Source organism: Limulus polyphemus, unplaced genomic scaffold, assembly GCF_000517525.1.
Source record: "Limulus polyphemus unplaced genomic scaffold, Limulus_polyphemus-2.1.2 Scaffold502, whole genome shotgun sequence".
NCBI classification, from domain to species: Eukaryota; Metazoa; Arthropoda; class Merostomata; order Xiphosura; family Limulidae; genus Limulus; species Limulus polyphemus.
Window position 1 is genome coordinate 105,204 of NW_013666112.1, and position 13,517 is coordinate 118,720.

Here is a 13,517-nt window from a genome sequence, read left to right on the forward strand (position 1 = left end):
TGTTTAGTTTATGCAGTATACATATATATATATATATATATATACACAAGCTTGTTTTTGTTGTTGGTTTTCAAATTAACATGGGTTTGAAAAAATGGGCTAACGGTTAGTTTATGTATTCAATTTCTCTTTTAGTTTGCCGACAAAAAAGTATTTCTTGCTTTTGTTACTAACATACAGCAAACGTTTGTAATCACTTCAATCAAAGTGAGTTTTAAACTAACTTAACATGACATCTCAGTTAAACTAGTAACGCGAGATATACATATTATGTATATTACTTAGTTGTAGGATTTAGTTCATATACTAGCTTTTAAACTTTAGAATTTGAGACGAAAACTAAATAGAATATTTTTATTAACAAACTTTGTAAATGTTTAAGTGACTTAGTCCACTCTGTTTTTAGTGCAGTTGGAATAGTTTTGAATACCTTGGCACTGTATTTATCCATTTATTACTGTGAATATATATATATATATATATAACTGAATAATCATTGATTGGAGAAAGTTAAACCTATTTATAAGCATAGAAAAGTGATGACCTAAGTTGAACAGTTAGGCTGAATTTTCTGTTCGTTAGGCATGATTTAAAAGTAACCATTTTTCTAATTCTATGTCACCGGGTAAAATAGAAATAACTTTATAATTATGATATACTATGTAAATATATGGTACTACTTTTGTATTTAACTTAAGCAGCTGGTGGCTAAATGTGGTTGAGAGGGGGGGGGGGTCTTCTAACCTCGTTAAACGTTTAAACTTGCGTTGTTTTACCCATTAGTGATTGAACAGTTGTTATGAACAACCAAACACATTATCAATTAATAATAAGAGATTACTTTTATCGCCAGAGTAGACGATGCTTGTTCGATAACTCCTTCAAGCTTATCAGTTAGGTAGTTATTTTATCGAACAAGTCCATCACAAAATGACATGTTCAATAGGACTAAAATATACCTGAAACTCCGAGATGCAACACTGTTAAAACATGCAATAGAACTTTGATGATTGGTTGAGTACAAGTGCTAATCATTACGGAAAAGGACTTTCATTGGCTCTGCACTTTACGTTCACAGCACAAGATAAGGTTACAGCTATACTGCTGTATACTCTACGTGTGTGTTTGTATATATATATATATATATATATTGTATAGATGAGCAGAGAAATACATTCTTCGTGAGAACTGAAAGCAGTTTAAATAAACTGACCGCAACATGACACAAATAACGGCGTTTTCGTTTCTGTTACTTGCAGTAGCCTTTCCGAACATGACGGGGAAGCGCTTATCCCAGGTAACCTTTATAACATAGTCTCAAAATACTGTAATATATATATCTTTTATATTTAAAATCAATAAAGGGAAAAAATCCATACTTGAAAATTGCTCTTATACACTTATCCAAGCTTCGAAGCTTCTAGCTTTTTATTTAGATAAAATGTTGTTTATGCACTAATATTATTCTCCCATCAAAGCTGACAGCCGTCTTAGACACGTACTGTACTTACATAGAGGTTGTTAACAAAATATTATTTATTTCCAGTAGTAGGCAAGTGATCAGAACACACTGAATCGTAAGTCACAATTCTTAAGTTCGAAAAATGTATGCGCAGCAGATAGAGTGTGATAACATGTTATAATACAAAAAAAAAGTCAGTCACTTTAAAGAAAAGAGAAAACAAATGTGATCAACGTTCAGGTCAAAAATTCTTTCGTTGTTACCGTTGTCTATATGTGTAGTTCTTTTTCTTTTACAGCGACTTCGGGCAGAGCGTAACGTAGTGGTTAGCGTAACCAGACTGTGAATCCGAAGGATCATGGTTTGTCGCCCGCTGCCACAATAAAACGCGCTTTGCACTTCGATACTGTGGGTGTGCTACAAAAGTAACGATGAAATCCAATTATTCGGTCGGAGAAGAGAAACCCATGAGTTGGCGGTGTATGATGTTGATTAGCTGCCTCTAGACTATCGGTTAAAAATTGCAGACGGTTACGGGCTTGTACATCTTTGAGCGAAATGTCTAGACAAACCAATACAGAATACAGCGTCTTCAACCAAAATATGCAAATCTACGTGATTGAAAATTATATATATATATATATATATTAGTGAGTTTTATAAACAAATTGTACAGTTATATCAGTCTTCCAATAAATTGTTGTCAAGGCTCAAGTCTAAACGGAATTCGTCAGACGACTGTTGGAATAACCATGATATAGGAAGTATCACTTTATTCGTTAGGTTTGTTTGTTTAAGATGAAAGCCACATTAAGCTTTCTGCTGAGTCCAGTGTCCACCACGGGTAATCGAACCTCGGATGTTAGCGTTGTAACTCTGTAAACTTACCACTGTCCCACCGGAAAAACGTCTTAATTCTACACGTACTAACAGGAATTAGAACAAATACTTCACATTAAAGAACAAATGATTTAATGTAGTTTCTTTAGACAGATTTAAGCTAAACAAAGTTTCTCTAGGGCCAACCTTGTTACTGACTTTGCCCGAAACTGAGAAACCTGCAATTCTAAATCATGGGTTTTATTGCCTAATATGAACTCGGACGTTTAATTTTCCATTTCACAATTTTGATCTATATTATTGACGAAGTAAAGAAATTCAGTTTAGCTCTGTAATGGAATAAATATAAGTGATTTAAAACCAGTGGGATACAATCATACGTCCTTGGAGGTAGAGTTGTAGATTGAACGGAACATAAATCAATACTTCACATCAAACATTTGCTGTTTTTAGATTTAACTGAATCTGAATATTGTTGTTGTGTACATCTACTGATAGAACATAAAATAATTATAACTAACGTCATAAACTGTCTTTTATTAATTGATAAAACTATAATGAACGACAAACTATATCAAATAAGCATAAAAAAACATTATCTTCTTTCAAATGTTCATCGAAATCCACTGTTTGCTTTGTTTAACCCTAAAACCTATGTAGCTTTAGAAATAAGTCTACAGATTTATTTGTATGGTTGTTGAATTTCGCTAACAGTACTTAATTTTGAAGTGATAGACTAGAGGTAAGGCAGCTAATTAACATTACCCACCGTCAACTCTTGTTAGACCGAATAGTTGGATTTGACCGTCACTCTTATAATTCACTTACAGCCCCAAAGTGCGGAACGCGAACCACGGAACCTCAGATTCACATTCCGGCACTATAACCACTGAACTGTGCTTGGCCCACGTATCTAGAGTAAATATCTTTGTTGGTCAACTCCTAAATAACGTAAGTTATATTTCAGTGCATTTAGAAAGATGGGCATAAAACGTTGTGACCAAGAAGTTGAAAACGACTGACAAAGTATGCGGATATCTAATGCTATATTTTCTGAAAACCCTAAATTATGTACTTGATTGTTTGTTTGTTATGAATTTCGCGCAAAGCTACAAGAGGGCTACTTGCGCTAGCCGTCACTAATCTAGTAGTGTAAGACTAGAGGGAAGGCAGCTAGTCATCACCACCCACCGCCAACGCTTGGGCTACTCTTTTACCAACGAATAGTGGGATTGACCGTCACTTTATAACGCCCCCACGCCTGAAAAAGTGAGCATGTTTGGTGGGAAGGGGATTCGAAGCCGTGGCCCTCAGATTGGGAGTCAAGCGCCCTAACCACCTGGCCATACCGGCCCTATGTACTTGAAGTTTTCATGTTTGGCTGATCTTATAGCTTTCTGCTTCATGTCATTATCTGATACAAACTATGTTGATTAAAAAGCATTTCAAAGTTCATTCACTCATCATGTTATTTACAGTAACTCATGTTGTGAGAAGGCCAAACAAACTTTCATGAATAAAAAAGAGTAAGTTTTCCTAACATTATAAACTTATAGTTTTGCTTAACATTTGTATGTAATTTTATTTGGAATTACTATTTACAATTTCCAAAAACATAAAAAAAAATTAATTTCTATTTTGATAGACATTGGTATAACATTTTATATTTAAAGATTCTTCAATATAAAAATTCTCGGTTATTAAGCCACAGATCCACATAAAAAACGTTCGAATATTTATGTGTGTTATGTAGCTTAAAGGTGTACACATTACTTAGATTTTTTTCACACTTTCATCAGGTATTTTAATAGTATTAACCCGATTCACTGCTTCGTCACAAATTAAAATTTAAAATAAATTGTCTAAACTTTTCGTATTTAGTTATAGAATCAACTCTTTTTGTTCACTTTAGGAAAATGGTGATAGGAACCAGGAATTTTTAGAAAAACTGGAATACAGGGATCCTGCAGTCTCGGGAAACGTGGAATCAGTCATTACCGGAAAAATTTTATCTGCACGTTGGCCTAAAAGTTATCTGTATGAAGTCACTAGGACAGGGATCGGAAAACTTAGAAAGAAAACATTCGACGAAATTGATAGAACTGATTCTGGAGGACTCGATAAAAGAACTTTTTACGAAATCGATAGAGCTGCTTTAGGAGGACTCCATAAAAGAACTTTTGACGAAATCGATAGAGCTGCTTTTGAAGGACTCGATAAAAGAACTTTTGACGAAATCGATAGAGCTGCTTTTGAAGGACTCGATAAAAGAACTTTTGACGAAATCGACAGAGCTGCCTTCGGAGGACTTGGTAAACGAACATCTGACGATATCGATAGTAGTGGTCTCAAAATACACGAAGATTAAAATACATTTACTGACTGTTCTAAATGTTGTCTGGTATAAACATCCAGCTCAGAAAATAAAACTACACATGTATTGTACTCTATAAAAACAACAGTAATCAATCCATTCATTAAAATGTTTATCATGTTTAATTATGATGAAAGTACATAATACATGCTCGTTAAAAGAACAAAATATATAGACTTTATATAGACTTTACTGCATAAACATTTTTGTAAGACGATTTACAAAAGCCAAGAGGTAGGAGTTGGCGATTAACTTCGAACTATACCGACAAGTATTTAAAAAATGCTTATGTAATTCATGTTATGGTTAATACTTGAAATTAAATCTCGATTGAAATTTCTTATAAGAATCCATAGTACTTATTAAACAGACCAAAAAAAGTAAATTACTTAAAAACAAATTCGATGACGAGGAACCCACTTTGAGACTAATAATGGTTGGAGATGACTTGAATGGGTAATGAAGAAAAACTTTAATATAAGTTTAACATAACAGCAAATGTCATCATCATCATTTTCCTGTATATTTAAAGTTCTCGAACATTTTAACATATTTTTTTAAATAATCGTAGGTATTTCTATTCCAGACGAAGCTACTGAGATTAGTTGCCGTCGTCCCTAATTTTTTAACTGCTGACCAAATAAAAAGTAACCAATCAGCAGCATCCTAAGGGAGTGAATGTCACTCTTATAACGCATTCCACACTAAAGTTACGGGAAATGTTTAGCAATATCTCACGAGTTCGAAGCCAGTTCGCTAGCTTTGAAATTCATAACTGTACCATTGGACCTACCAGAGCTTGTGTTGAGAAGATACAATTATGTTTATATTTAACAGAATAACTCGCTTTTCAAAGAATTTGCTTTATATGTTATAATTTAAGTTGGCAAGAGAATCATAACATTAGTAATGACTGAAGAATAGAAGTATTTGACTTTCACATGAGCTTTAACCTTATTAGCCATTGTTTTCGTTATTTTGATTTTTGACCTCTTATTCCCTGATGGTGCAATGAGTTATGCAATACAAGCAGCCATCTTAGATATTCTCCTAAAGGTGCAGTAAAACGGAAGAATGTCACATTTTAGTAGTAGAACAACGCATCTAGAAACAATTCATTTGTTTTCAATGCAAAATAAGTCAGCAAACACCAATGACGGGCAGATGAACTTAACTTAAAGCACGTCAAGGTATTATCCTTTTGTATGGACACCAATTATTATTTTTTATTTTGTTGCTTCATGCTATTTCAAAAGAGAAGGTACTCTGGATCGACAGAGATACCTTAAACACAGATAATAAACAAAGATCACAACATTGGGCTTAGTGAGGCTTCACTTGCGCCAGATTCATCAAGACCCATTCATACATATAAAAGCGCTTAACCCTTTTTCTGTGCTTTAACGGCTCTGTACATACTCAAAGGAAAATGAATAATAGTAAGTAAATGCACAATACCGTGTCAAATAATCTAAAATAAGGCTTAGATCTACTATATTCAAGTATGAACAATCAAGTTTACATGGAAACAAGTTTCAACACTTTCAAATGTCTTCTTCAGACCAACAAACGTCGATACATGTATCAATTTAAATACTCGATTTAAACATTTTTTCAGAAAACATGTAATTTTTCCGTGAGAAGAAAATGTTCAAATAAATATATGAAAGAGTAAAAGGACTGGCTCCAACTTCGAAACGTTAATGTAACATACAGTGGTAGACACAGACAGGGAAGTTATTTGGGATAGTTAAACGCTGTTGTATGTCATAGAATGTGGTTAATTAGATCTTACAAGTCAAAATATTCACAGTGATCTTTTTTAATCCTTATAATTGTCCAATAAGGTCTAGTAGAATCCTTAGAATTTAGGTTAAAAACCCGAGAGGATGAACAAGGAAATAGTTTACAAACAAATAGGAAAATCTGAGCTACGCCTTGTTTACAAGGAATTGTAGAAACGCCACGACGAGAGACTTGTTTGTGTCATGCAACAAGTTTTCACTGACCTATATTGGCTCTAAAGGAATCTATTGAATTCTAACGTGTAAATAAAAACTTAAAGGCATTAAAAATTACGTGGTGGTCTTTCAATCTCAATCAACATCAGTCATCTTGGCGAAAATCGAATAGACGATGACATTTACGGCTCCAAAAGGTGTTTGTTGAAACCAAAATTCGGGACTAATGTCTCTGTATTAAGTAAGGAACAAATGAATAGTGAATTGGGACTAATCGTAGGTCAATCATAGGTGTATAGGATGTTTTCATGAGATTAATTTTGTCACTTTATTTCAGTAGTAACTTAAATGCAACGAACCTACAACTGAAAAAGAAACAACAAAAAACAAAAACAAACATCCGATTTCAGATGCTTGTTTTGGTCGATCCAAGAGTTGAGAGGGTTTTCCTCTCAGGACTTGAACGCAGCAGACGTGATTATTAAAAGGCTTATTCCCATGGTACCAGGAGATACAACGATGAAATATTTAACAGTATAACGGTTGATATTTAATAACTCCTAGAGATAAAGCTTGAATTTGACACAGACGAACCAACTACGACTTTTACCACAAGCAAGACTCTATAAAATATTAATTAATTCATTCAATAAAAATTGTTTGTGGTGACTCAAATCCTTATATAGACGACCCGTCAATCCTACTTTGACACTGCCGTTACTTTAACGAAACGTTTATCCTATTTCGATACTACCGTTACTTTACTGCGCAATCTTATTTTGCACACGAGATATTATATGTCACAATGTACTAGACGTGTAAGGCCGTTTAACACTAGTAATGTTTCAAAGCAAGCGCGAAATGGGAACAGTACATTAGACAAGTTCACATGAATTCCGTCTATTTACATGTCTACACGAGAAAAATAGATTACGGAGCTTGTTTATAGTTTTCTTTCTGGCTGACTAAGAGTCCTTGTTGTAAATTTATCTCTCCAATAAAATGACTTGTTTAATGTTCTGTCCCGATTTCATATCACGAGCTAAAGCCAGACTGTTTGTTAAAATGTGTTTAAAAAGTTCGGCTGAGCATCCCAACAAACTAAACAAGTTATCAAAGGGAAGTTGTGATCTCGTCGATGTTATATATATATATATATTTATATATATATATAGGACATCCCACGGTCATATACTGCTTGAATGAGAAACGTCTAGCTGCTTTGTCTGTATGGTATAGGTTTCGTTTTTTGCTTGTTTTTGAATATTCGTGCAGTGGTACTCAAGGGCTACCTGCGCTAGCTAGCTGTCCGTAGTTTTGAACTGACAGACTATAGACAACGTAACTAGTCAACATAACTCACCGCCAACTCTTGTCTCAACAAATAGTAGGATTTGCCTCTCATCTTCATAACGCACTCACGGCCCCAAACTATGAAGCGCAATTTTTTTTGTGGTTACAGGACGCAAATGATGGTCCTGCAGTACGTTAACCACCAACCACGCTCGTCCCTATATAGATTACAAACCACCGAATAATATCCAAACATGTTCCAAATTCCCTCTAACACATGTTATTCCTTACTTTAAAAACAAAGTCTTATTGTTAAAACCCAACTCAACAAGCTATTCAGGTCGTGATATCCTGATGAGGAAATACCTATATTCCATGTGACAGCTGCACGGTATCCCTCAAACATAAAGTCAAAAAAGGCACAATAAAACTATCCTAGAAAACAATATTACTATATTAAACTCCTTATTGTCTTTAAATAGTCACTTCGTATCAGTAGCTTTTTTAGAACTAAACACATTTTACCTTCACTCTTAAGTTCAAAGGTCGTATATAAATATAAATGTGGTAGCTGAAAAACCACCAACATGGGCAAGACTTCTCGCCATTTACAAATACGCGCCTTGAAACACATGCGAGTTTCTAACAGAACTGGACTTAAACTTCAAACTCCACCTATTCTCCCAGAGATTAGGATATTAAAATCTATACCTGGCCGGGTGTGGCCTGGTTGTTAGTGTGGTAGGATTGCGAATCCGAATGTCCAAGGTTCATATTTCTTGAGTGTAATACAAGAGTGACGGTCAAGTCGCACCATTTGGTCAGATAAGAGTGGCGCCAGAGCTGGCGGTAGATACTGTTGAGTATCTGGTAAATGCCATTTTAAACATATTGGATTAAATCGTTTCAAAAGACGGAATTCTAATTACATGTATAGGATATCTACAGTTCTTCTCTGACAAAAGTCAAATTCAATTATTAAGCTAAAGTCAGAGTTTATGCAAAGATTCACATTGCAGTTTGAACCTAAAACTGTCTACAGTAATTCAACAGATTCCTACAGTATATAATTTCAGTTTTTTCTTTCGTTAAAACGTTTAACATAATTTCAGGAGAGGAAAAAATTGTGCTTTTATTGATCATAATCGTAATTTAAAAATAGCAAAGTTTAAAGAAAACATAACACAAATGATTAAGGTTTACAAAACGTGACTTCGGCTTTCATTAAATTGATGGGTTTGGTGTCACTTTGATGTTTCATCTTAAAGTGGCTTTAGCTTTCATTTAATATTTTGTTCTAGTTCCTTAATGCCGGTTTAAAATACGTAAGAAACCAGTTATAAAACACTCCATGTTCACGAAGAAACTTTTTACGTTGGCCACAATAACAACAAAGTTTCTTCCAACACATACTTTAGGAATGACGCACAAATTCAACACGCAGTGCTGAATGTTTTTACTATCTAGAATCATGTTCGCAAACATTCCAAATAATAAAAGATAATATCCAATAGTCCCAGAGTGGACGCTAGTTCATTTTCACTGTTTTATTACAATCACAACAAAGTTCTTAATTACTAAATATTATTCACAAAGGGGTAAGTTAGTAATTAAACGATATTAGTTGAATCTAGTTAATAATAGTTATAAGCTGAAACAGTCAGAGATGATCTATTTACGAAATATGTAGGAGCTATGGATTATCATCTATTTCATTAATTTCCTACCTCCAAGGGTTATCCAACAAATCTGCATCATTATTATGTAATACATTAAATCATTATTTTACAAAACATCGAAGGTAAAACGATGTCCTTGGTGACGTCATAAAGGTTAAATACCAAATTTCTCTGATCTTTTTTAATTATTAACATCTCATAAATATGCTGTTAACATATTTTCTAGAATATCAGATTCAAATGTTATCTGAATACATGCATGTTAACGACATTCTAATAACTGTGGTAAGGGGTCCGCTATCGACACCTACCCCAAATTTTAGTTACTCAAGTCTAATAGCAAAATGTCATCGTCACTCATATAACGCATCCACGGCTCCAAAGAGCGGCGTACGATTTTGCAGAGATGGGTTGTGAACTATGGGCCCTTGATTAAAAGTCTGGCACACTAACCACTAGACAGCGCCTGGCCCATATGGAAAAAGAACGACTGATAAATGATAAGCGTGTATTCTTTTAAAATGAGACTTCTAACACATGCAGGATAATGTATTAATGGTTTTCGTTAATGTAAAGATAATGTCCTTAAGCTTCCCGCGAGGGACAAATTGTTTAAGATTAATACTGTTGCGTATAAGAATACAGTACACTAAATTACCTTTATTAAGTTTCTACCCACATTACTTTTAATAAGTTACTAACGTTCGATTGGTTTATACAGACAACACAAAATGTATCCGCTTACCACATGACATCAGTTAAGTTGCTCAAAAATTGCGTATTGTAATTTAACATGAAAAAATATATCGCATAAGCATTTTTAATGTTTATTTTTAGTCACCCTTTTCACTTCAGTCTTTTTAACTTATTACTATCTTAGACATTATTTACACTCACTTTTTTAATATATGATTTTTTTCACCAATATTCATAATTAAAAATTCTTAATTCTTCAAACTCATTAATATATAAACTTTCAAGACCATAATTCCTGTACTATGTCTTTTAAGACATAAAAACTTAATTCGACGTAGTTCAACCGTTTTAACATACGACTCTGTAAGCCGTACCAACAGCCAATACGTTTAGTTCTCTCTTCCTCTGTAAACAATACGAAATTAGTGGTATAAATAAAATGCATGTCAGTGCGTAGACCAATGAAACGATTAATAGACACTGTCCAGAACAGGTTATGTCGGCATTGGCTTTCTAGTTTTACATAATGATTGAGAATGCAAGCATGCTGTACACATCTTCAGTGAGAGTTTCTGAAACACCCTATAAACGATGTCCAGTTTTTTTTTAATAAAACGTATAAATCCTCATCGTGCCTCTAAAAGTAGGTTTTTTTCTTATAGTGTTTTCTTCATAATCAAAATAGAGTCCAAAGTGTTGAACCTAAAATTTTGAAAAGTTGTTTCAACAATGGAGTTTCACACTAATGTTCGAAGCTTTTGTACTGAACGTTTAAAACAAATGCACGTACATAAAATAATCCATATTTACAATATACAATATTTGGTCGTCAAGAAATTTATGTCGCGTTTTGGAACACTTTCATTAACCAACCCCAAAAAACGTTCATCACGTATAATAGTTAAACGAATCGCCTAAACGTCACGTTAGTGTAGCCTATATAATGTATAATGTTTAGTATACTCTAATCCCTTATAGTGATGGCACACAACAAGACACACATTCGGGATGTAATGCTGTTTGAATACAAGAAGATAAACAAAACCAGTGTAGCCACAAAGAATATCAAAGAAGTTTATGGAAATGTTTTGAACGTTCGTAAGTGTCAACGATGGTTCAGCAAATTTCGGTCAGGTGACTTTAGCCTCAGAAACTATGATGGCAGGGGCCGACATGTTGGAATTGATATTGGTGCTCTGAAGACGCTTGTTGAGTCTAACCCAAGGCAACATTGTATGTCTTTCATTAAACAATACGTAAACATTTAAGGAATATGGGAAAATTCCATAAAGAAGGTGTTTGGGTGCCTCACGAACTCTCCGATGATCATCGTTTCCAACGCCTGAACGTTGCTTCGTCTCTTCTGGCGTGTAATGCGCGTGAACCATTTTTGGACAGAATTGTCATCGGTGATTAAAAATGGATTCTCTATGCAAATATTAAACTCCAAAAAAAATGGCTCAATCGTAGACAAAAACCACTTCCGACCCCAAAACCTGGACTCCATCCGCAGAAGGTGATGCTTTGCATTTGGTGGGACATTAAAGGAATAATTCATTTCGAATTCCTCAATCCACAGCGAACTGTCAATGCAGAGATCTAAAGTCAGTAACTGGAACGTTTAAATCAAGCCCTTCATCAGAAACGCCCTTCACTCGTCAGTTGGAAAGGTGTTCTCCACGAGAATGCACGTGTGACGCAACACAAGATTATGGAGTTGGATTGGTAAGTTCTCCCCCCACCCACCATATTCTCCAGATATGACACCATCAGATTACCATCTTTTTCGTTCGCGGCTACACCGTATGCAAATATGGAAGGAGTGAAAGAGGACATCAACATGTGTTTTTTTTTTTTTTTTTTTGCTTCAAAGGCAAGTGATTTCTTTAATCATGGCATTAACAACCTGACTGTAAGATAGAAAAGCATGATCGATAAGAATGGAGACTATTTCATTTAATAAATGTTTTGTTTCGATATATAAGTTGTTTTTTCATCCAAAAAAAAAAGCAACATTAATTTCTTGACGACCTAATACATAAACGCCGTTAGGTCTACGAACTGGCAGTTTGTTAAAAAACGTCCTAAAATTATATGGGGTAATTTTTTCCCCATATCTATATTGTTGGGGTATAAGAAATGCTTTATGTATTGTATATTATTTCGGGATTAAGAACAGACGAAAAGGCTCGAAAACGTAGCAAAACAAAAGATTTCGAAGATGGTATTTACTCCTTCATTTTGTCGTCCACTCTATTCTTGTCATTTCAAAATACATGTAAGGTTATTCAAGTAAAGCTTAGTTGAACACGTATTTTATGCTATTTTTGTGCACTATACACGAAAAACAACTTACGTTATCATAATGTGTCTAGGAACGCAATGGTATATCGTGGCGTGCTGCGATAATAATTCTAATTAAACATCGTTTGTTTGTTGAATTTCGTGCAAAGCTAACCGTTCCTAATTTAGAAGTAATACATTAAAGGGAGGGCAACAAGTAAACACCATCTATGACCAACTTTCAGGCTACTCTAATTGAATAATGGGATTGACTATCAATTTATAATTACCCCCCCCCCCTCCTTCATGACTGAAAAGGTGAGCATGTTCGATGATGAGATTCGAACCTACGGCCTGCAGATTGCGAGACAATTGCACTAACCATCAGGACATCCCAGATTTACATCGTATGAAATTATTTTTTTTTAAATCACGACCTAAAGCAACTTTCTTTTGTGCATGTAAAAGCTAAAAGATAACAGCGTTGTTTCGAATTCACTATAAAGCACATGTTGTTAATACAAGCTTTCGTTTTTCTCGTTTAACTTACCTCTGAGTTAGTAAGTATTCAAATACTCCTCCGCGAAAACAGTGTTGGTAAGTAAAGCGTTTCTAAACGTTCAAATTAAGAGGTTATGCACACATTAACTTGAAACGTTTATAACATATAACAGCGTTGTTTCGAATTCACTATAACGTTTGTTTGTAATTAAGCACAACGCTTCACAATGGGCTATCTGTGCTCTTCCCACAACGGGTATCGAAACCCGGATTCTAGCGTTATAAGTCCGCAGACATGCCGCTGTGCCACTGGGGGCAAATTCACTATAAAGCACAGTTTTAAGCCTTCTTATTATAATATCAAATAAAGATGTCATTTCTGGAAATATCGATAACAAATTGACATTGCCACTCTTTTAGGGGCATGA

The 13,517-nt window shown here is 34.5% G+C and overlaps 1 protein-coding gene across 1 annotated transcript; it reads left to right on the top strand.

Annotated features, from left to right (window-relative positions):
- Positions 1-1,253: 1,253 nt before the first annotated feature.
- On the top strand, positions 1,254-4,689 carry LOC111085603 (orcokinin peptides type A-like). The gene is made up of 2 exons (XM_022384973.1): positions 1,254-1,297; positions 4,215-4,689. Exons 1-2 carry the CDS (start codon positions 1,274-1,276, stop codon positions 4,668-4,670), a joined length of 480 nt encoding a protein of 159 aa, XP_022240681.1. The 5' UTR covers positions 1,254-1,273; the 3' UTR covers positions 4,671-4,689.
- The last annotated feature ends 8,828 nt before the right edge of the window (positions 4,690-13,517 follow it).